The 21,932-nt window shown below is 49.8% G+C and overlaps 2 protein-coding genes across 11 annotated transcripts in view; both read right to left on the minus strand.

Moving 5' to 3' along the window:
* Positions 1–21,440, minus strand: part of spega (striated muscle enriched protein kinase a) — a 237,721-nt gene extending 216,281 nt beyond the window's left edge. For 3 of the 10 annotated variants that reach the window (XM_059967544.1, XM_059967547.1, XM_059967543.1), the window contains exons 1-2: positions 21,303–21,440; positions 1,484–1,526 (exon numbers count right to left, since the gene is read on the minus strand). In XM_059967544.1, coding sequence (XP_059823527.1) covers positions 1,484–1,526; positions 21,303–21,339 — 80 coding nt within the window. In that variant the 5' untranslated portion in view covers positions 21,340–21,440. Of the gene's footprint in view, positions 1–1,483; positions 1,527–18,284; positions 19,102–21,302 lie in introns of those variants that run through there. The other 7 variants (XM_059967546.1, XM_059967545.1, XM_059967549.1 and 4 more) reach the window with 5 other exon arrangements.
* On the minus strand, positions 8,435–13,831 carry LOC132392415 (uncharacterized). The gene is made up of 3 exons (XM_059966241.1): positions 12,788–13,831; positions 12,358–12,414; positions 8,435–8,506 (listed from the first exon to the last, which is right to left on the minus strand). The coding sequence occupies exons 1-3, from the start codon at positions 13,736–13,738 to the stop codon at positions 8,435–8,437; spliced, it is 1,080 nt and encodes a 359-aa protein (XP_059822224.1). The 5' UTR covers positions 13,739–13,831.
* Positions 21,441–21,932: the final 492 nt, after the last annotated feature.

A 21,932-nucleotide genomic window follows, 5' to 3' on the forward strand; every position in this document is an offset into this window, starting at 1 on the left:
GGGAGGGTGTAACGGGGAGAGTTGATGGAGGAGGTGATGGTGCAGGGTGTGGTCCTTGATGCATTGGGGTGGGGAGTTTGAAATGGGAAGGGGAATCGATGTGGGAGGTGTGGAATATGGATGGAAAGGAAGGGATAGGGAGAGCGTGTGAAAGGAATTAGTGCTGAGGGTGGGGAGTGATGTGTGGAGGGAAAGTGGGATGTGGACGGGGGGAGTTGATTGTACAGTCAGTGTAGATGGGGAGTTAGTGTGGAGTGGTGAGTGATATAGGAGGGAGGGTGCTGTGGACATGGGGGTGCAGTCAGTGTGGGAGGAATGGGAAAGTGGATGGGGAGGGCTGTGGAGTGGGAGGGGACATTTTTGTCCAGCTCATCCACTAAAGCCACATCGACACCAGCCATACTGAGCCACATCTTCCCCACGTACCCCACCTCCTCCCGACACACTCCTGTGTTGACGAACTGGGGTCCAGAATTTCCTGAGTCAACATCTTACACCTCACATTTGAGATACCCCCATTTACACCCCATCAGCACAATAGAAGAGGCCATTTGGCCCATCAGCCCCCATGCTGACTCCTTCATACAACTACTCCATTCAGACTCACTGTTCTGCTTCTGTGCTGCTCGTCTCCTCCTCACACGCCGACATGAAACACGTCCAAGAAATAGACACAGAATGAATGTGCCACAGAGGCGATGTCTGGGGAAAGTGTATCTCCTCGGGTTTGGAAGGAAGGGGGCCTAGCTAGCGGGGGGGTTCGCTGGTCACCAGTTTGCTGCCTTTGTGAGGGGCGTCTCTCCAAGTAAAACTTGTTCAAAGAAACCTGGGAGCCACCTTTTGTAACCAGGGAGGGAAGAGAATTGAGGCCGGGGAACTTAGCAAGCATGGATCGGTTAAAGCATAGAACAAGGCCATTCAGCCCATCCTGTTTGTACCAGCTCTTTCTCCCAATCTCACTGCTTCTCGTGTCTGTCTGACCCCCCCCCCCCACAATTTGGAAGCTCCTAATTTACTCAATTCTGCAGTTGTGAATAAACATTTACTCCATCTCAGCCTCTAATAATTTGGAAGCAGATTTCATCAATACCTTTCAAAGGGGCTTTCAGTGAAGAAGAAATGCTCCCTTTTCCTGGGACAAGAGCAGTGACCTGCAGCCAGTTGGGTGACTTTCTGAATAATTCATGAAATCTATCTCTTTTTGCACTAATTATTTTCTATATATTCTTATTCCAATTTGTAGAAATTGCTATATATTGCACTGCACTGCTGCCGCAAAACAGATTTCACAACATATGAACTTTATAAGAATGTAAGTTCTTCAATTTATAAGAATTATATTAATTCTGATTCCGACAGCTGGCACAGGCTTGATGGGCTGAATGGTCTTTGTCCAAGCTGCTGCATTCTACGTTATCTGCGTTTGCCTGCGTTACAATTGTGAATAGAGAAATTGCAAGAAGTTAAGCTCAGCACAACGCACCATGAGTTAGTCGTCCGAGTGTGCGGGTGGGATGGCCGGCCTTCTGCAAGGGAAGAAGAAGCAATTAATGTCAGCGGTTGAGCGGGGACAGACACCAGACAGAGTACAGACAGACTGCAGACTCCGCACAGACTCCAGACACACAGACAGATTCCAGACAGACTACAGGCAAAACTACAGACGACTCTTGGCACACTGGCAACTCCAGAATGCAGGATGCAAACTCCAGACAGATTTCAGACAGAGACTATGGTTTCCATTCTGCAGACACCTGGCTCCAGACGGACACCAGAAAGCCTTCAAATTGTACTGACAGATTCAGGGAGAGACGAGCCCTCTGACTGAACAGCTTAGAGATGACTTGCAAATCCTTGGACTGCAGCTTCCTCCTTCATCTCCCCCAGGGTTCTACTCCCTCACAGGTAGGTCATAGGACATTGGGTCAGATTAGGCCATTCGACCCATCGAGTCTCAGCCTAGATCATGACTGACTTATTTTCGTTCTAAACCCCATGTTGCTGCCTTCTGCCTGGAAGGAAGGGTTGAATTTGATTCCTCGATGGTGTATGCTGAAGGCCAAGAAAGCAGACCAATGGCACTACTTCCTCAGATCGCTAAAGGAGTTGGCATGTTCTTGGTGATTTTTACCAATTAGGACCTTGAGGAGACTTGCTATGTCCCAAAGGACTCTAGCAAATTTCTACAGATGGACTGTACAGAGCATTCTAACTGGTCACATCACCGTCAGGTGTGGAGGGGCCACTGCTCAGGATCGGAAAAAGCTGCAGGAAGTTGTAAACTCAGCCAGCTCCATCATGGACACCAGCTTTCCCAATACTGAGGACATCTTCAAAAGGTAATGCCTCATAAAGGACCCCTTTCACCCAGAACATGCCCTCTTCTCATTGCTACCATCAAGGAGGTGGTACAGGAGCCTGAAGACAAACACTTAGCATTTCAGGAACTGCTTCTACCTCTCCACCACCAGATTTCTCAATGGACAATAAACCCACGAACAGTACCTCATCAATTTCTTTTCACTTTTGGTCTCTTCTTTGAGCTAATTATTTAATTTAATTGTATATATGTATTTCATATCATAATTTATAGTTTTTATTATGTATCATATTGTACTGCTGCTACAAAACAACAAATTTCATGACACATGCCAGTGATATTAAACCTGATTCTGATAGGAAAGCATCCTATGTGAATGTGTATTGAATTGGACCGCAAGAAACTGCAGAGAGTCATGGACACAGCTCAACACATCACAGGAATCAGCCTTCCTTCTGTGCTGTCCATACTCTGTGCTGCCTCTGCAAAGCAGCCAGCATCAAAGACCCCTCCCACCTCTCTGCTCTCCCGTCGAGCAGAAGATACAAAAGCCCGAAAGCCCCTACCACCAGGCTCAATGGCAGCTTCCAACCTACTGTTATAAGATTATTGAATGGCCCTCCCATACCTGAACTCTTGATCTCCCAATCTACCCTGTTATGGTCTTCTCACCTTATTGACTACCTGCACTTCATTCTACATTTGTGTTTTTATTGCCTCTACCTGACCTGCTTATGAAGATCTGTGTGGATGGCATGGAAACAAAAGCTTTTCACTGCATCTCAGCACACTCGAGAATACATACCATTACTGAACAATTTCGGTCCTTGAGCAGTACTCAGTGAAAGAACAGAAGTGGGCCATCGGGCTGGAGGGACAGGAGTCTGAGCTCCCGCACCATCAGAATCAGGAACAGCTACTTCCCTGTTGCCATTTGGTTCAGCATTACTGACCTCCAGCTGATCATTGGAGTTAGCAACTCCTTGCTCCACTTTGCACTGAGATGGACTGCTTTCGTTCTGTGTTCTTCTAAGAATTGTGTGCCATCATCAAAGGCCCCTAGCATCCAGGCCATGCCGTCCCGTAGCTACAATCAGACAAGAAGCCCAAAATCCCACACACCAGGTTCAGGAGCAGCTACCTCCCTTCAACCATTCTTTATTTTCTTTTATTTAGAGACCCAGCACAATAATTGGCCCTTCCAGCCCAACAAGCCCATCCGCCCGATTACACCCATGGGACCAATTAACCCACGTCTTGGGAATGTGGGAGGAAACCCACACGGTCACAGGCAGAACATACAAGCTCCTTAGAAACAGCGGGAGGAATTGAACCCGGGTCGCTGGTGCTAGAATCGCATTACGATAACCGCTACACTACAGCGAGCCCCATTCGGTATTTGAACCAACCTGATAACCACTTTGCACTACAATGCATTTTTTTGCTTTACTTGTACTGATTCTTGTAGAATTCATGTTTAATTCATGCGAATGTTGTGTCTAATGCTACGTACATGCCTGTGATGCAGTGGTGATAAGCTTTTGACTGAACCTTGCATACAGAAGACCAGAATCAGGCCATTTGGACCATTGAGTTTCTCCACCATTCCATTGTGGCTGATTTATTATCCCACTCAACCCCATTCTCTTCCCTTCCCCCATTCTGCTCCCTTCTTCCCATATCCTTTGGTGCCCTGACTAATTAAGAACCCATAAACCTTTGTGTTAGATATACCCAATGACTTGGCCTCCAAAGCCACCTGTGACAATGAATTCCACAGACCCACCACCCTCTGGCTAAAGAAATATGTTTTCATCTCTGTCCTAAAGGGACAAATGTCATCTAGCTCAGAAACAGACCCTTCGGCCCAACTCGTCCATGCTGACTGTGGTACCTAGTGAACTAGCCCACTGCCCTCAAAACGTCTTCTATCCGTGGACTTAACTAGAAAGCTTTTAAATATTGCTAACATGCTTGCCTCGACCACTATTTCCGGCAGCTCATTTCAAATTTGAACCACCCTGTATGAAGAAACTGCCCCGGATGTCCCACTTAAATCTCTTGCCTCTGATGCATTCTTGTTTTCAGCATCCCTTCCTTGGGAAAGAGACTACATACTTTCATCCTGTCTATGCCCCTGGTGATCTTATATACCTCAATCTCGCATGTTCCAGGAATAAAGTCCCAATGTGCACAACCTCTCATAGAACACTATAACACAGTACAAATCCTTTGGTCCACAATGTATCCTTACACCAAGATCAATCTAACCCCTTCCTCCCACATAGACCATTTTTCTATCAACCATGTTTCTTAAATGCCCCTGATGTATCTGTCTCTACCACCTCCCGGGCAGGCCATTCCACGCACCCACCAGTCCGTGTAAAAAAACCTGCCTCTGATATCCTCCGTCTACTTTCTTCCAATCACTTTAAATTAAGCCCCTTCATATTACTCGAAAGTCAATCTAACCATTCCTTCCCACACAGCCCAACAGTTTTCATTCATCCTTGTAGCTCAAGACCCCAAAACCAGGTGACGTCCTGGTAAATGTTTTCAGCATTCTTTCCAGCTTGATGACACCTCTCCCGCAACAGGGTAACCAAAACAGTGCATACTACCCTGCGTGCGGCCTTGCCAATGTAACGTCCAGCTCTTATACTCAGCGCTCAGACTGAGGTGCCAAATACCTTCTTCGCCACCTTACCTACCCGTGATACCACTCTCAGTGAACTATGCTCTTGAACTCCTTGGTACTCCTGCATATGAGAATAAACGTGATTTTGGTCTTCTCACTACCAACTCTAGCAAACTTCTACAGATGTACAGAGCATTTTGATTGGTTCCATGGAGGTTCCAATGCAAAGGATGAGAAAAAGCAGCAGAGCGTTGTAAACTCAGCCAACTCCAACATGGCACTACCCTCCCCATCCTCGAGGGCATCTTCAACAGGTGATGCCTCAAGAAGGTGGCATCCAGGACCTTCTCATTGCTCCCATCGAGGAGACACAGGAGCCTGAAGACACGCACTCAATGTTTCAGTTACAGCTTCTGACCCTCCACAAACAAAAGAAAAATCTGAAGATGTGAGAAATCCAAGCACCACACATAAAATGCTGGAGAAACTCAGCATCTATGGAAGAGAGTAAACGGTTGATGTTTCAGGCCAAGACTATTCATCAGGACTGGAAAATAAGGATGAGGAGTCAGAGTTAGAAGGTGGGGGAGGGGAGGTGATAGGTGCAGCTGGGAGGAGTGAAGTAAAGATTTGAGAAATTGATTGATGAAAGAGATACTGGGCTGGAGAAGGGGGATTCTGATAGGAGAGGACAAATGGCCATGAAAGAAGGAAAAGTGGGGGAGGGGGGAGAGAGGGAGGCAATGGGCAGGCAAAGAGATAAGGTGAGAGGGAAAAGGGGATGGGAAATGGTGCAGTGATGGGGGGCATTACCGGATGTTCAAGAAATCAATGCTCATGCCATCAGGTTGGAGGCTACCCAGATGGAACAGAAGGTGTTGTTCCTCCAACCCGAGTGTGGCCTCATCACGATAGTAGAGGAGGCCATGAACAGGCATGTTGGAGTGGGAATGGGAAATGGAACTAAAATTGTAGGTCACTGGGAGATCCTTTTCATCCTGGCAGATAAAGTGTAGGTCCTCGGTGAAGGGCTCTCTCAATCTACGCTGGGTCTCACTGAAATACAGAAGTTAGTGGATGGGGCATAGGTGCTCGGTGAAGCGGTCTCCCACATATCGGTGAGACTCAAAGCAGATTGGGAGACCACTTTGCCAGGAACCTATGTTCTGTCCACCAGAAAAAGCTGGATCTCCCAGTGCCCACCCATTTCAATTCCACTTTCCATTCCCATTCCGAAATGTCTATTCAAGGTCTGCTCTACTGTTGTGATGAGGCCACTCTCAGGTTGGAGGAGCAACACCTTGTATTCCGACTGGGCAGCCTCCAACCTGATGGCATGAACATCGATTTCTCGAACTTACGGTAATGCCCCCCACCCCTTTCACCATTTCCCACCCCCTTTTCCCTCTCTCATCCTATCTCCTTACCTGCCCATCACCTCCCTCTGGTGCTCCTCCCCCTTCCATTTCTTCCATTGCCTTCTGTCCTCAACTATCAGATTCCCCCTTCTCCAGCCCTGTATCTCTTTCATTATCAGCTTCCCAGCTCTCTACTTCACCCCTCCCTCCTCCTGGATTCACCTTTCACCTTGTGTTTCTTCATCTTCTCCCCCCAGCTTCTAGCTCTGACTCCTCATCTTCTTCTCTCCACTCCCGATGAGGGGTCACGGCCCGACCCGTTGACGCTGCCTGGCCTGCTGAATTCCTCCGGCATTCTGTGTGTGTTGCTTCTTCCCCTCCACCATCAGATTTCTGAACGGTCCATGAACACTACCTCACTCTGTTGCTCCCTTTTAAAACTACTTACTTATTGTTACATATTTTATTGTAATTTATAGTAATTTTGACCTATTGCACTGTTCTGCTGCAGCAAAACAACGAACCACGGTGAACAGTATGTCAGTGAAATAAACCTGATTCTGAATAAACACTTACAACATTGACCAGTTACCTCAAACCCCAGAGAATCAGAGTGAAATCAAGTCCCCCTCGATCCTGAGTGGCGGCTGAAGGAGGAGGAGGTGGTGAGTTCAGGGGGAATAGTGAGGACAGGTGTCTGGGCTTCCCAGACAGGTGTTCACTGGCATCTTAGGGGAGTGGTACATGGGAAACTGCAAACAAGGTTCAACACTAAATGCATCACCCAGACTGGACAACAGCATGCGAGGAGAAGGATGAACTATGTGCCTGTTGATGGGCCTTATCTGGCAGAGACCGGTGGTATTCTGCAGGGGCTGGTATTCGGTCCCACACTTTTCTCATTATACGTTAATGATCCAGATGATGGAACTGATGGCTTTGAGACAGAGTTTGCAGACCATATGAACACTGGTGGATGGCAGGCAGTGTTGAGGAAACAGGAAGTCTACAGAAGGACATAGACAGAAAGGGGAAGGGGCAAAGAAGTGGCAGATGAAATATAGCACAGGGGATGGTATGGTAATATACTTTGGTAGATGGAAAGGAGGCATAGACTATTTTCTAAACGGAAAATAAATTTAGAAATTGGAAGTCCAAGGGGACTTGGGAGCCCTTGTGCAGGATTCCTTAAAGATTAACTTGCAGGTTGAGCTGGTGGTGAGGAAGGCAAATGTGATTATTTTGAGAGGACTACAATATAAAGATAAGGGTGTAATGCTGAGGCTTTATAAGGCATTGGTCAGGCCACATTTGGAGTATTGTGAGTAGTTCTGGACCCCATATCTAAGAAAGGATGTACTGACATTTGAGAGGGTCCAGAGGAGGTTTATGAGAGTGATCCTAAGAAGGAATGGGTTAATGTTTGATGGCTTGGGGCCTGTACTCACTGGAGTTTAGAAGAATGAGGTGGGGTGGGAGGGATCTCATTGAAACCTATAGAATATTGGAAGGCCTAGACAGAGTGGGTGTGAAGAGTGTGTTTCCTATAATGGGAGAGTCTAGGATCAGAGGGCACAGCCTCAGAACAGAAGTTTGTCCCTTTAGAACAGAGCTGGGGAGCATTTTCTTCCACCAAAGGGTGGTGAATCTGTGGATGCCAAGTCATTGGGTATATTTAAAGCATAATTTGATGGGTTGTTGATGAATAAGCATGTCAAAGGTTATAGGGAGACTGCAGAGGAATGGTGTTGAGAGGGATAGTAAATCAATCATGATGGAATGGCAGAAGATGGGCTGAATGACCTCATTCTACTACTCTGTGTTATGGTAACATGGTATTCAGGAGAAACATGGGAATTTGGAAGTGGATACATTTTTTGAGGGGAACTCCAGGGATGTGGGGAAGGAGTGAGACTCATTGACTAAATGGCATGTGCCCACCAATCCCAGTCTCCGGGGTTTGTCACTCTGATTTGTAATAAACAGAAAATGACTCCATTTGCCTCTCCCACATGAGTAGAGGAATAAATCACTCCCCCGCTCATTCCGCAGAAATAAATGATGGAACGGCAGAGGTGTGGTTGAGCTGCCGGACGCCCTTCTCTCCGGGCACAGAGGTTATTCACACTGGCGAGCCAGCCAGCCCCGGTTGTCACAGTCCTCACTAGGCAAATCTGACTTTTTGGAACACTATACAAATGCAAATGAGGAACTGAGAAGCTGACTTCTGTCTAAACTCAGAGACACATCCAGCTCTGGGGCAGGAGAGGAGGCGGCAATTGTTAACATAAAAAAATAACGTGTCAGCAGAAAGCCGATCTGAGCACAGCCACCCCCTCACATTACTGCATCTACCCATCAGAACACAGCGCGGGTATACAACAACCCCAATACAACACATCAGATACACACCTCTACACATCAATTCCATCCCCAACACAGCCGGGGTACACACCCAACCCAATCCCACAGCAACATCTACTATCCACAACCACAGCTCATACCCAAACCCAACTCATCCACAATCCCATAGCAACACGTTAACACACACGAACCACAATCTATCCCCAATCCCATAGCAACACTGCCAGCGGGCACATTACACACATCAACCACAGCATATCCTCAATCTCACAGTCAACATAGCCAAAACACACCAAACCCCATCCATCCAGAGTACACAACACACACCAATCCCAACCTAACCCAGCACAGCCAGAGTACACAGTGACACACACCAATCCCAACCTAACCCAGCACAGCCAGAGTACACAGTGACACACACCAATCCCAACCTGACCCAGCACAGCCAGAGTACACGGTAACACACACCAATCCCACCCTAACCCAGCACAGCCAGAGTACACGGTAACACACACCAATCCCAACCTGACCCATCTGATACCCAGCACAGCCAGAGTACATGTTAACACACACCAATCCCAACCTGACCCATCTGATACCCAGCACAGCCAGAGTACACGGTAACACACACCAATCCCAACCTGACCCATCTGATACCCAGCACAGCCAGAGTACACAGTGACACACACCAATCCCAACCTGACCCAGCACAGCCAGAGTACACAGTGACACACACCAATCCCAACCTGACCCAGCACAACCAGAGTACACAGTGACACACACCAATCCCAACCTGACCCAGCACAGCCAGAGTACACAGTGACATAATCAATCCCAACCTGACCCAGCACAACCAGAGTACACAGTGACACACACCAATCCCAACCTGACCCAGCACAGCCAGAGTACAGAGTGACACACACCAATCCCAACCTGACCCAGCACAGCCAGAGTACAGAGTGACACACACCAATCCCAACCTGAACCTGCACAGCCAGTGTACACAGTGACACACACCAATCCCAACCTGACCTGTCTGATACCCAGCACAGCCAGAGTACACGGTAACACACACCAATCCCAACCTGACCCGGCACAGCAAGAGTACACAGTGACACACACCAATCCCAACCTGACCCAGCACAGCCAGAGTACAGAGTGACACACACCAATCCCAACCTGAACCTGCACAGCCAGTGTACACAGTGACATACACCAATCCCAACCTGACCCAGCACAGCCAGAGTACACGGTAACACACACCAATCCCAACCTGACCCAGCACAGCCAGAGTACACGGTAACACACACCAATACCAACCTAACCCGTCTGATACCCAGCACAGCCAGAGTACACAGTGACACACACCAATCCCAACCTGACCCGTCTGATACCCAGCACAGCCAGAGTACACAGTGACACACACCAATCCCAACCTGACCCAGCACAGCCAGAGTACACAGCAACACACACCAATCCCAACCTGACCCAGCACAGCCAGAGTACACAGTGACACACACCAATCCCAACCTGACCCAGCACAGCCAGAGTACACAGTGACACACACTAATCCCAACCTGACCCAGCACAGCCAGAGTACACAGTGACACACACCAATCCCAACCTGACCCAGCACAGCCAGAGTACACAGCAACACATACCAATCCCAACCTGACCCGTCTGATACCCAGCACAGCCAGAGTACATGGTAACACACACCAATCCCAACCTGACCCGTCTGATACCCAGCACAGCCAGAGTACACAGTGATACACACCAATCCCAACCTGACCCAGCACAGCCAGAGTACACAGTGACACACACCAATCCCAACCTGACCCAGCACAACCAGAGTACACAGTGACACACACCAATCCCAACCTGACCCAGCACAGCCAGAGTACACAGTGACATACACCAATCCCAACCTGACCCAGCACAGCCAGAGTACAGAGATACACACACCAATCCCAACCTGACCCAGCACAGCCAGAGTACACAGTGACATAATCAATCCCAACCTGACCCAGCACAACCAGAGTACACAGTGACACACACCAATCCCAACCTGACCCAGCACAGCCAGAGTACACAGCAACACACACCAATCCCAACCTGACCCAGCACAGCCAAAGTACACAGCAACACACACCAATCCCAACCTGACCCAGCACAGCCAAAGTACACAGCAACACACACCAATCCCAACCTGACCCAGCACAGCCAGAGTACACAGTGACACACACCAATCCCAACCTGACCCAGCACAGCCAGAGTACACAGTGACACACACCCAATCCCAACCTGACCCAGCAAAGCCAGAGTACACAGTGACACACACCAATCCCAACCTGACCCAGCAGAGCCAGAGTACACAGTGACACACACCAATCCCAACCTAACCCGTCTGATACCCAGCACAGCCAGAGTACACGGTGACACACACCAATCCCAACCTGACCCGTCTGATACCCAGCACAGCCAGAGTACACAGTGACACACACCAATCCCAACCTGACCCAGCACAGCCAGAGTACACAGCAACACACACCAATCCCAACCTGACCCAGCACAGCCAAAGTACACAGCAACACACACCAATCCCAACCTGACCCAGCACAGCCAGAGTACACAGTGACACACACCAATCCCAACCTGACCCAGCACAGCCAGAGTACACAGTGACACACACCCAATCCCAACCTGACCCAGCAAAGCCAGAGTACACAGTGACACACACCAATCCCAACCTGACCCAGCACAGCCAGAGTACACAGTGACACACACCAATCCCAACCTGACCCTGCACAACCAGAGTACACAGTGACACACACCAATCCCAACCTAACCCGTCTGATACCCAGCACAGCCAGAGTACACGGTAACACACACCAATCCCAACCTGACCTGTCTGATACCCAGCACAGCCAGAGTACACGGTAACACACACCAATCCCAACCTGACCCGGCACAACCAGAGTACACGGTAACACACACCAATCCCAACCTGACCCGGCACAACCAGAGTACAGAGTGACACACACCAATCCCAACCTGACCCAGCACAGCCAGAGTACACAGTGACACACACCAATCCCAACATGACCCAGCACAACCAGAGTACACAGTGACACACACCAATCCCAACCTGACCCAGCACAGCCAGAGTGCACGGTAACACACACCAATCCCAACCTGACCCAGCACAGCCAGAGTACACGGTGACACACACCAATCCCAACCTAACCCGTCTGATACCCAGCACAGCCAGAGTACACAGCAACACACACCAATCACAACCTGACCCAGCACAGCCAGAGTACACAGTGACACACACCAATCCCAACCTGAACCTGCACAGCCAGTGTACACAGTGACACACACCAATCCCAACCTGACCTGTCTGATACCCAGCACAGCCAGAGTACACGGTAACACACACCAATCCCAACCTGACCCGGCACAACCAGAGTACACGGTAACACACACCAATCCCAACCTGACCCGGCACAACCAGAGTACAGAGTGACACACACCAATCCCAACCTGACCCAGCACAACCAGAGTACACAGTGACACACACCAATCCCAACCTGACCCAGCACAACCAGAGTACACAGTGACACACACCAATCCCAACCTGACCCAGCACAGCCAGAGTACACAGTGACACACACCAATCCCAACCTGACCCAGCACAACCAGAGTACACAGTGACACACACCAATCCCAACCTGACCCAGCACAGCCAGAGTGCACGGTAACACACACCAATCCCAACCTGACCCAGCACAGCCAGAGTACACGGTGACACACACCAATCCCAACCTAACCCGTCTGATACCCAGCACAGCCAGAGTACACAGCAACACACACCAATCCCAACCTGACCCAGCACAGCCAGAGTACACAGTGACACACACCAATCCCAACCTAACCCGTCTGATACCCAGCACAGCCAGAGTACACGATAACACACATCAATCCCAACCTGACCTGTCTGATACCCAGCACAGCCAGAGTACACGGTAACACTCACCAATCCCAACTTGACCCGTCTGATACCCAGCACAGCCAGAGTACACGGTAACACACACCAATCCCAACCTGACCCAGCACAACCAGAGTACACAGTGACACACACCAATCCCAACCTGACCCAGCACAACCAGAGTACACGGTGACACACACCAATCCCAACCTGACCCAGCACAGCCAGAGTACACGGTGACACACACCAATCCCAACCTGACCCAGCACAGCCAGAGTACACAGCAACACACACCAATCCCAACCTGACCTGTCTTGATACCCAGCACAGCCAGAGTACATGGTAACACACACCAATCCCAACCTAACCCAGCACAACCAGAGTACACAGTGACACACACCAATCCCAACCTGACCCAGCACAACCAGAGTACACAGTGACATACACCAATCCCAACCTGACCCAGCACAGCCAGAGTACACAGTGACACACACCAATCCCAACCTGAACCTGCACAGCCAGAGTACATGGTAACACACGCCAATCCCAACCTGACCCGTCTGATACCCAGCATAGCCAGAGTACACAGTGACACACACCAATCCCAACCTGACCCAGCACAGCCAGAGTACACGGTAACACACACCAATCCCAACCTGACCCAGCACAGCCAGAGTACACAGTGACACACACCAATCCCAACCTGACCCAGCACAGCCAGAGTACACGGTGACACACACCAATCCCAACCTGACCCAGCACAGCCAGAGTACACAGCAACACACACCAATCCCAACCTGACCTGTCTTGATACCCAGCACAGCCAGAGTACATGGTAACACACACCAATCCCAACCTAACCCAGCACAACCAGAGTACACAGTGACACACACCAATCCCAACCTGACCCAGCACAACCAGAGTACACAGTGACATACACCAATCCCAACCTGACCCAGCACAGCCAGAGTACACAGTGACACACACCAATCCCAACCTGAACCTGCACAGCCAGAGTACATGGTAACACACGCCAATCCCAACCTGACCCGTCTGATACCCAGCATAGCCAGAGTACACAGTGACACACACCAATCCCAACCTGACCCAGCACAGCCAGAGTACACGGTAACACACACCAATCCCAACCTGACCCAGCACAGCCAGAGTACACAGTGACACACACCAATCCCAACCTGACCCAGCACAGCCAGAGTACACAGTGACACACACCAATCCCAACCTGACCCAGCACAGCCAGAGTACACGGTGACACACACCAATCCCAACCTGACCCAGCACAGCCAGAGTACACAGCAACACACACCAATCCCAACCTGACCTGTCTTGATACCCAGCACAGCCAGAGTACATGGTAACACACACCAATCCCAACCTAACCCAGCACAACCAGAGTACACAGTGACACACACCAATCCCAACCTGACCCAGCACAGCCAGAGTACACAGTGACACACACCAATCCCAACCTGAACCTGCACAGCCAGAGTACACAGTGACACACACCAATCCCAACCTGACCCAGCACAGCCAGAGTACACGGTAACACACACCAATCCCAACCTGACCCAGCACAGCCAGAGTACACAGTGACACACACCAATCCCAACCTGACCCAGCACAGCCAGTGTACACAGTGACACACACCAATCCCAACCTGACCCGTCTGATACCCAGCACAGCCAGAGTACACAGCAACACACACCAATCCCAACCTGACCCAGCACAGCCAGTGTACACAGTGACATACACCAATCCCAACCTGACCCGTCTGATACCCAGCACAGCCAGAGTACACAGTGACACACACCAATCCCAACCTGACCCGTCTGATACCCAGCACAGCCAGAGTACAAAGTGACACACACCAATCCCAACCTGACCCGTCTAATACCCAGCACAGCCAGAGTACACAGCAACACACACCAATCCCAACCTGACCTGTCTGATACCCAGCACAGCCAGAGTACACGGTAACACACACCAATCCCAACCTGACCCGTCTGATACCCAGCACAGCCAGAGTACACAGTGACACACACCAATCCCAACCTGACCCAGCACAGCCAGAGTACACAGTGACACACACCAATCCCAACCTGACCTGTCTGATACCCAGCACAGCCAGAGTACACAGTGACACACACCAATCCCAACCTGACCCAGCACAGCCAGAGTACACAGTGACACACACCAATCCCAACCTGACCCTGCACAGCCAGAGTACACAGTGACACACACCAATCCCAACCTGACCTGTCTGATACCCAGCACAGCCAGAGTACACAGTGACACACACCAATCCCAACCTGACCCAGCACAGCCAGAGTACAGAGTGACACACACCAATCCCAACCTGACCCAGCACAGCCAGAGTACAGAGTGACACACACCAATCCCAACCTGAACCTGCACAGCCAGAGTACACGGTGACACACACCAATACCAACCTAACCCGTCTGATACCCAGCACAGCCAGAGTACACGGTGACACACACCAATCCCAACCTGACCCGTCTGATACCCAGCACAGCCAGAGTACACAGTGACACACACCAATCCCAACCTGACCCAGCACAGCCAGAGTACACAGCAACACACACCAATCCCAACCTGACCCAGCACAGCCAAAGTACACAGCAACACACACCAATCCCAACCTGACCCAGCACAGCCAGAGTACACAGTGACACACACCAATCCCAACCTAACCCAGCACAGCCAGAGTACACAGTGACACACACCAATCCCAACCTGACCCAGCACAGCCAGAGTACACAGCAACACACACCAATCCCAACCTGACCCAGCACAGCCAGAGTACACAGTGACACACACCAATCCCACCCTAACCCAGCACAGTCTACCAGGTATACACCTCTGCACTCCAGCCCCAACCCTATACAGCATATCAGGCAGACTCCTGCGCACACGATTTCCAGCCCAAACCCAAATCCATCCCCAATCCAATAGCTAATGCAGCATACTAACGACACATTTGTACACACGAATCCCATCCCCACACCTTCCCAATCCAGTACCAGCCCAACACTCTCCGCCAGATACACACCAATAGGTACCAACACAAACCCAGACCCAAAGCCAAAATTGATTCCATTTTGCACACCTTACCTAACAGAGCTCAGAGCCCACATCCCCCATCATATTCCGTCATGGCATAAGAGGCCCATCTAGTCTGAGCTAGCTCGTAGTGCAACTCCCTGTACCCAACTTCTCCAAGATCTGACCACTTGCCCACACGCCATGGAACAATTCACAGCGGCCAATTAAATTGCCAATGTCTTTGAGAAGTAAGAGGAAACCAAAGTACGTGGAATTAGTCTTCACAGGTTGAATGTGCACGCTCCACACAAAGAGAGCCAGAGGTTGGGGCCAAATCACAAGCCTCTCCCGTACCCAGCACACCCAAGCCACAGCCCATGTGATCCAGATTTCTTCTCATCAAACCCCACCTTCCTCACCCATCCCACCTCTACCCCAACCGACCCATCACCTCACACATCATCCACTATCTGTCCTACAGAACATCAGGCAAAGACCATTGCAGCACAGCACAGGCCTTTTGGTTTATGATGTTCTGCTGTTTCACCTGTTTCAAAATCAATTGAATCCTTCCCTCCCACTTAGCCCTACATTTTTCTATCCATTTGCCTACCTAAGAGCCTCTTAAATGCCCCTAATGTATCTGCCTCTGACACCACCCCGGCAGTGTTTTCCAAGCACCCACCACTCTGTGTAAAAAAAAGCTTCAACTGACGTTCATCTAATCATCTTAAAATTATTTCCCTTTGTATACAGCAAAAACATAGGAATGGTTATGTCAGGGGTTCACTAACCCCTTGGTTAATGAAAGGGGTCAAAGGCATAAAGAAGCTGGGAACCCCTGGGCTACTATATGTAATAAAATGATTATCTGCTGATGGAGGAAATGCAGAATAACACACACAAAGTGCTGGAGGAACTGCAAGACAGGTCGGACCTAAGGAGGGGAATAAAGAGTTGACATTTTGGGCCGAGACCCGTAATCAGCACTGACAGGAATTGGGCAGAAGTTGGAATAGGAAGGTGTGGGGAAGGACAACTGGGCAGATGCTAGGTGAGGGAGAAGGTAGCTGGGTGGGGAGGGGGAATGAAGTGAGAAGCTGGGAGATGATAAGTAGAAAGGGTGAAGCTACAGGATTGCTGTGTGGCCTTGCCGAAGCTCTTAGACAGGGTGGTGAACGTGCAGAGAATGGGGGAACTGGATTACATGCAGGCTGGAGTTTAGTTTGGCACCATGTTTGGCTGAAGGGCCAGTGTGGTACTGTCCCATTTCTGAAAAAAACACTGACTGGATAATTGATGACAACCCAGTCGTTTCTCATTGGGAGTCTCGGTTAGTTGACTGTGGGGAGGAGCAGGACTCCACAGCGCTCCCTAGCTGCTCGGAGATAAACAGCTCCGGAACAGCGCGTGGTTCATTGGCCGACCACCTAGTGACCCGCTTCATGTCCTGAAAGAGGAGGGAGGGTGAGGGGTGGCAGAGAGGGAGAGGGAATAGGGGGTGGCACAGGGGAGGGGGTAGTGGGTGGTAGAGGGGAGGGGGTGGCAGAGAGGGAGAGGGAATAGGGGTGGCACAGGGGAGGGGGTAGGGGGTGGTAGAGGGTGGTAGAGGGGAGGGGGTAGTGGGTGGTAGAGGGGAGGGGGTGGCAGAGGGGGAGATGGGATAGTGGGTGGCAGAGGGGGAGGAGGGATAGGGGGTGGCAGAAGGAAGGGGATAGGGGTGGCAGAAGGGAGGGGGATAGGGGTGGCAGAAGGGGGGTAGGGGTGGCAGAGGGGAGGGGGGTAGGGGTGGCAGAGGGGAGGGGGATAGGGGGTGGCAGAGGGGGAGGGGGATAGGAGGATAGGGGTGGCAGAGGGGGAGGAAGGGAGGGGCGAGGAGAGAGGGGTGGGAGTGAGGAGAGGGGAAGGACAGGAAGTGAGGAAGGAGGGAGGGGAGTGAAGGACGAAGAAGGGAGGGGAGTGAGGAGAGGGGAATGACGGGTGTGGAAGGAGGGATGGGGAGGAGAGTGGGAAGGCAGATGAGGGGATGTGGTGGGAGTGAGGAGAGGAAAGGGTGAGCCTGTCACCTGCACTAACTCTCTCCCCTTGGGAATGAACAGTACTCTACAACTGTGACATTGCTTTGTGATCCAGACCATCTCGTTCCCTGGGCGGATCTCTGGGCTCTCGGTCCAGATGTTCTCCCTCGGCCCAGATGCTCTCGTCTTGTTTCCAGCACTTTCTGTTAGGCTTCTGGATTCCTTCCTGTAACCTTCACCTTTCGGTCTGAAGCAACCGAGTGTCCATTACAAACACTCGGTTCCGTTTGAAACCCCTCTGCCGGGTCCGTCTCCGCGGTGAAAATATCAACGGAATCAGCAAAATGAGCGGTGTAATGATTCTGAATTCTAAGTTAATAAGGTAGTCCTGATGTCCACGATGATGTGATCTTCCTCTAACTGCAGACACACACACACACACAGTTATAGAGTTCTCTCTCTCGCCGGGAGAACCCCCATTCCTACCGCGCACCATTTTCCCGTCTCTTACCTGGAGTCGTTTCTTCGCCCAGATTTTTTTCATGTTGTCAGAGCAGAAGGGCTGCCGGTGTCGATTCTACTACCTAATAATTACGCATCAGCCTGGTGGTAGTCCGCTCTGCCTCCTGACTGGCAGTGACTCGACGGAGTTTAAAAAAAAACTCCTTTCTAATTTGCTCCTTCAGTCCATTTTGAGTGTGACTCAGTATGCGCCCGTCTCTACGTGCTTCACCGTGTCTGTGTGATCCCCCTATCGATGCACTTCCCCGCTCTCCGTGTTTGCGTTACTGTGAATCTCCGGAGGGAGCTTCATCTGTCTGATTGCCCGTCCATCTCGCTCGGCTTGTGTGTATGTGAGAGAGAGAGACTGTGTGTGTGTGTGTGGGTGTTACTGTGGGTGTCAGTGTGTACGTCAGTGTGTGTGAGCCTGCGCGTCTATCCCACCCGTGTGTGTGTGACCCTTCCTGTGTGTTTGTAACTGCCTGTGTGTGTCTGTCTGTGCGCCTGTCCCTCGTGTGTCTGTCTGTCTGTCCCTGCCTCTGTCTGTTCTTGCCTGTGTGTGTGTGTGTGTGTGTCTATCTGTCTCTACATGTGTGTGTCTGCCTATGTGTCCTTTCCTCTGTCTGTCTGTCTGTCTGTCCCTATGTGTGTGTGTCTCTCTCTCTTGTCCTGGTTTGCAGCCAGCTCGGAGGCCGGAGGTTCTCGGCTCGGAATCAACAATGTGAAACCGTTCCGTGCGCCCCGCACCTTTCGCTCAGTCCGGTACTGCCGGTGCAGACACACAGGACCCCCTCACACCTCTGCCAAGGGCAGCCCACTCTGCCAGATTCCCCTCCACTGCTGACCCTCTGCGAGGCAATAAATTATACAGAGAGATCAATGCTGATGACGTCAAGCAGTCCCGAATCAATTTTCCAGTTGAAATAACCAGTGACTAGCCATTACACAGCTAAACACTGCCTCCTTAAAGCAACTCTCTCTCGTCTTTCTCCGTCTCTCTGCTTTCCCCTTCCTCCCGCACCCTTCCCTCCCTTCGCTTTCTCTCCTTTTCTCTCTTTCCCCTCCCTCCCTCTCTCCCCACATCCTCTTCTCTCCTTCCTCCCACCTCTCTCTCTCTCTCTCTCTCTTTCCTAAACACACACACACCAATTTTTGCTCATAATCACAGCAAAACCTCCAGAGAATTTAAAGCGTACAAGAAAAATCATTCCACTCCTCTTCCTGAGCTATATCCTGGTAGACCAATGTCAGAGAACCCTCTTGTAAGTCAGCCCAGCTGGTCACTCCGGCTTCCTCCCTGCTAGCCCCAGCTGCCCATGTTTGCCCTGTAGCCCTCCAAGCCCTTCCCCTCCATCTGTCTATACAAATGCCTCTCAAATGTTGCAATTGTACCTGCCTTGACCACTTCCTCAGTCCAGGTACTCACTATCCTCTGTGTGAAGAACTCCCTCACAGGTCCCTGTCAAACCTTTCTCCTTTTACTTTATAGCTGTGCCTTTAGTGTTGGGCTTTGCAACCCTGGGATAAAGACTACGATCAGCCACATTTTCATTACACCAGATGTTATTATAGACACCCTCATTCTCCTACGCTGCAGGGAACGAGGATCCAGCCTCCCCCTAGAACTCAGATGTTAAGAGGCACAGAACGAGCGGTTGGCCAGAGACTTTTCCCCAGGGTGGGAATAACTAATGTGGGAGAGCATAACTCTTAAGGTGATTGGAAGAAAGTAAAAAGCACTTGAACATAAGAGCAAGGACATAATTTTGGGGCTTTATAAGGCAATGGTCAGACCACTCTTTGAGCAGGTTAGACCCCTTATCTTAGAAAAGATGTACAGACATTGGAGAGGGTCCAGAGGAGGTTCACAAGAATGATTCCAGGAATGAAAGGGTTAATGTATGAGGAGCATCCGGTGGCTCTGGCCTCTGCTTGCTGGAGTTTCAAATAACCAGAGGGATCTTTTTGAAACCTATCAACTTCCAAAATGGTGAGTGAGTCTAGGAGCATCAGGCACAGTCTCTGTTAAGAGGGACATCCATTTAGAACCGAGATGAGATGGGATTTTGTTAGCCAGTGGGCGGTGAATCTGTGAAATTCATTGCCACAGGCAGCTGTAGGGGACAAGTCATTGCGTATGTTCAAAGCAGAGATTGATTAATCAGTGCCAAAGGTTATGGGAAGAAGACAGGAGAATGGGTTTGAGAGGGATAATAAATCAGCCATAATGGAATGGCAGAGCAGACTTGATGAACTGAATGGCCTAATACAGCTCCTGTGTCCTATGCTCTATGGTCTTATATGGAAGGTCAGAGACAGCTCTATTTTAAGAGGTGGAAGGCTGCTATTCCATGCAAGGCCAGGGGTGGCAGTAGAGGAGATACTGTAGGGATTCTTAAAGGCACATGGATGATAGATGATAGGCACATGGATGATAGAAAAATAGAGGGCTATTTGGGAGGGAAGGATTAGATTGATCTTGGCAAAGGTTAAAAGATAACCACAATATCTTATGGTTGCATGGATATTGCACAAATATAGGCCTCTCAGCCAATCCAAATTGAACCTACATTTACGTTCCTGCAATGTTCCCACCATAATCCTCTGTTCTTTTCCTTTCTTGTGTACAGCCTCCCATCTACCGAATCAATACCCGTCACCTCGACCACTTCCTGTTGTGGTGAACCCTACATTCTCCCCACTCTCAGGATGAAGAAGTTCTTTCTGAATTCCTGTCAGAGTGAGGACCTCTCGTTTCACTGCCCACTGAAAGGGACTCACTACCATTGTCAATTAGATGGATTCTGAAAATTCCACACTGTTCTGAAGCCTGAACAGAGAAATGTAATTTTTATACAGAATTGACTACTGGCATACAGGTATGGTCCAGTAGGTTACCCTCTACATGTTCAAATTATTGATTTGCATAATCAAACACGAATCACAATGTGGTAATATAGGTGTTAATCACCAATAGTATCTCCACGTGCAAGGCCAATAATATTTCAGAATTAGTAAAGTAACTGACCAATAGTAAATGTCACCGTAGAATCCTTCATTTGCATTCATATCTCTTGTTAATGTGCCAAATGGCTGTGGTCCCCTTGCTGGTAAAGAGGAGCTATACTCTTCAAAAACATCTCTTGGAAGTCCTTTCTCGGCCTGATCAACTGCAAACTATATGTAAACCATCGTCGTGTCGAATGACTGCACACTATTTGTTAACTAGGACTGTGTGAACTGACCGCACACTCTCTGTAAATTATTATTGTGTAGTCTGACTGCACACTCTCTGTAAATTATTATCGTGCAGTCTGACTGCACACTCTCTGTAAATTATTATCGTGCAGTCTGACTGCACACTCTCTGTAAATTATTATCGTGTAGTCTGACTGCACACTCTGTAAATTATTATCGTGTAGTCTGACTGCACAATCTCTGTAAATTATTATCGTGTAGTCTGACTGCACACTGTAAATTATTATCGTGCAGTCTGACTGCACACTCTGTAAATTATTATCGTGTAGTCTGACTGCACACTCTCGGTAAATTATTATCGTGTAGTCTGACTGCACACTCTCTGTGTGGGCTGACTACACTCTCTCTGTGTGGACTGACTACACTCTCTCTGTGTGGACTGACTACACTCTCTGTGTGG

The sequence above is a fragment of the Hypanus sabinus genome, chromosome 4, assembly GCF_030144855.1.
Source record: "Hypanus sabinus isolate sHypSab1 chromosome 4, sHypSab1.hap1, whole genome shotgun sequence".
NCBI classification, from domain to species: Eukaryota; Metazoa; Chordata; class Chondrichthyes; order Myliobatiformes; family Dasyatidae; genus Hypanus; species Hypanus sabinus.

What these genes read in the sequence shown, in the direction of transcription:
- LOC132392415 (XM_059966241.1), bottom strand. Translation starts at nt 13,738, where the DNA reads ATGCTGGGTATCAGACGGGTCAGGTTGGGATTGGCGTGTGTTACCATG. An exon ending in CTCTGGTTGTGCTGGGTCAG is followed by an intron (nt 12,415 to 12,787) that starts GTTGGGATTGGT and finishes GTGCTGGGTCAG; the next exon opens with GTTGGGATTGGTGTGTGTCA. An exon ending in GCTGGGTCAGGTTGGGATTG is followed by an intron (nt 8,507 to 12,357) that starts GTGTGTGTCACT and finishes GCATTTGTATAG; the next exon opens with TGTTCCAAAAAGTCAGATTT.